Source organism: Sinocyclocheilus anshuiensis, unplaced genomic scaffold (assembly GCF_001515605.1).
Source record: "Sinocyclocheilus anshuiensis isolate Anshui unplaced genomic scaffold, SAMN03320099.WGS_v1.1 scaffold527, whole genome shotgun sequence".
Classification (NCBI taxonomy): domain Eukaryota; kingdom Metazoa; phylum Chordata; class Actinopteri; order Cypriniformes; family Cyprinidae; genus Sinocyclocheilus; species Sinocyclocheilus anshuiensis.
The window spans coordinates 435498-436486 of NW_015548227.1; the positions used below are offsets into that span (position 1 = coordinate 435498).

Consider the following 989-nt stretch of genomic DNA (forward strand, 5'->3'; position numbering starts at 1 on the left):
GACTCTGCGCAACCCTTGGTACTGAATAAAGCTGCATTTTTGAAAGAATCGGACGAGTCAGTGATTCAATGACTCATTTGTTTCTGTTTCCGGTTCCGGTTTAATGAATGATTCAATTACTTTTTCATTAAAGCAATAGTTCACCCAAAAATACAATTTTGCAGAAATGTTTCTTTTAAAGATGTTTTTAATCGTCACTACTTTCCAAATTATGAGTCCATAATCCATAATAAAGCTTCCTCCAGTGGAAAAGTTGTCTCATCTGAAAGAGGACAGAAATATGCACAGATCAAGCACCGTTTACAAGCAAACCATTAGTGTGGATTATTGTGATGTTTTAATCAGCTTTTTGAACTCTCATTCTGACGGCACCCATTCACTGCAGAGGATCCACTGGTGAGCAAGTGATGCAATGCTACATTTCTCCAAATCTGTTCCCATGAAGAAACAATCTCATCTAGTATACATTTTCATTTTTGGGTGAACTTTTCCTTAAAGAAATGTTCATTTTCAGGACTGTCACTGACGTCTTCTCGAATTGCCAACCACAACACATCAGAGAGCGTGACGCCGACCACCCTGACCACTCCAACCACCAGCAGTCAGACACGTCAGAGCGGCGCACCTTCCCCAAACCTCATCTCGGGACTCTCCTGTGGGCTGGGGATGGACATAATCAAAAATAGCGGAGGACTGGCAGGACTGCTGGGTCCTCCTCCGAAGAGCATAGGACGAGGTCGCAAAAAGATCAAAGCTGAAAACCCATCTGGGCCGCTCTTTGTCGTTCCCTACCCAATCCTGGCCTCTGGAGCCGACCAATCAACTGTCAGCATCACTGCCAAAGAGGGCAAAACCTACAGGTACAACTTTATTATTATCATTATTACTAAATAAAACAAATTACTGTTTGTATATAAATATAGTGTGATTTGAGCATGAGCATCTTGCAACACCTAAGTCATGGGCTTGATGCATTAACTGATAAATTG

General features: G+C 42.0%; 1 protein-coding gene across 1 annotated transcript in view; it reads left to right on the plus strand.

Annotated features, from left to right (window-relative positions):
- Nucleotides 1-989, plus strand: part of LOC107654432 (zinc finger protein 362-like) — a 13183-nt gene that overhangs the window by 7197 nt on the left and 4997 nt on the right. Inside the window, exon 5 of the mRNA XM_016441481.1 lies at nt 515-860. Coding sequence (XP_016296967.1) covers nt 515-860 — 346 coding nt within the window. The remainder of the gene's footprint in view (nt 1-514; nt 861-989) is intronic.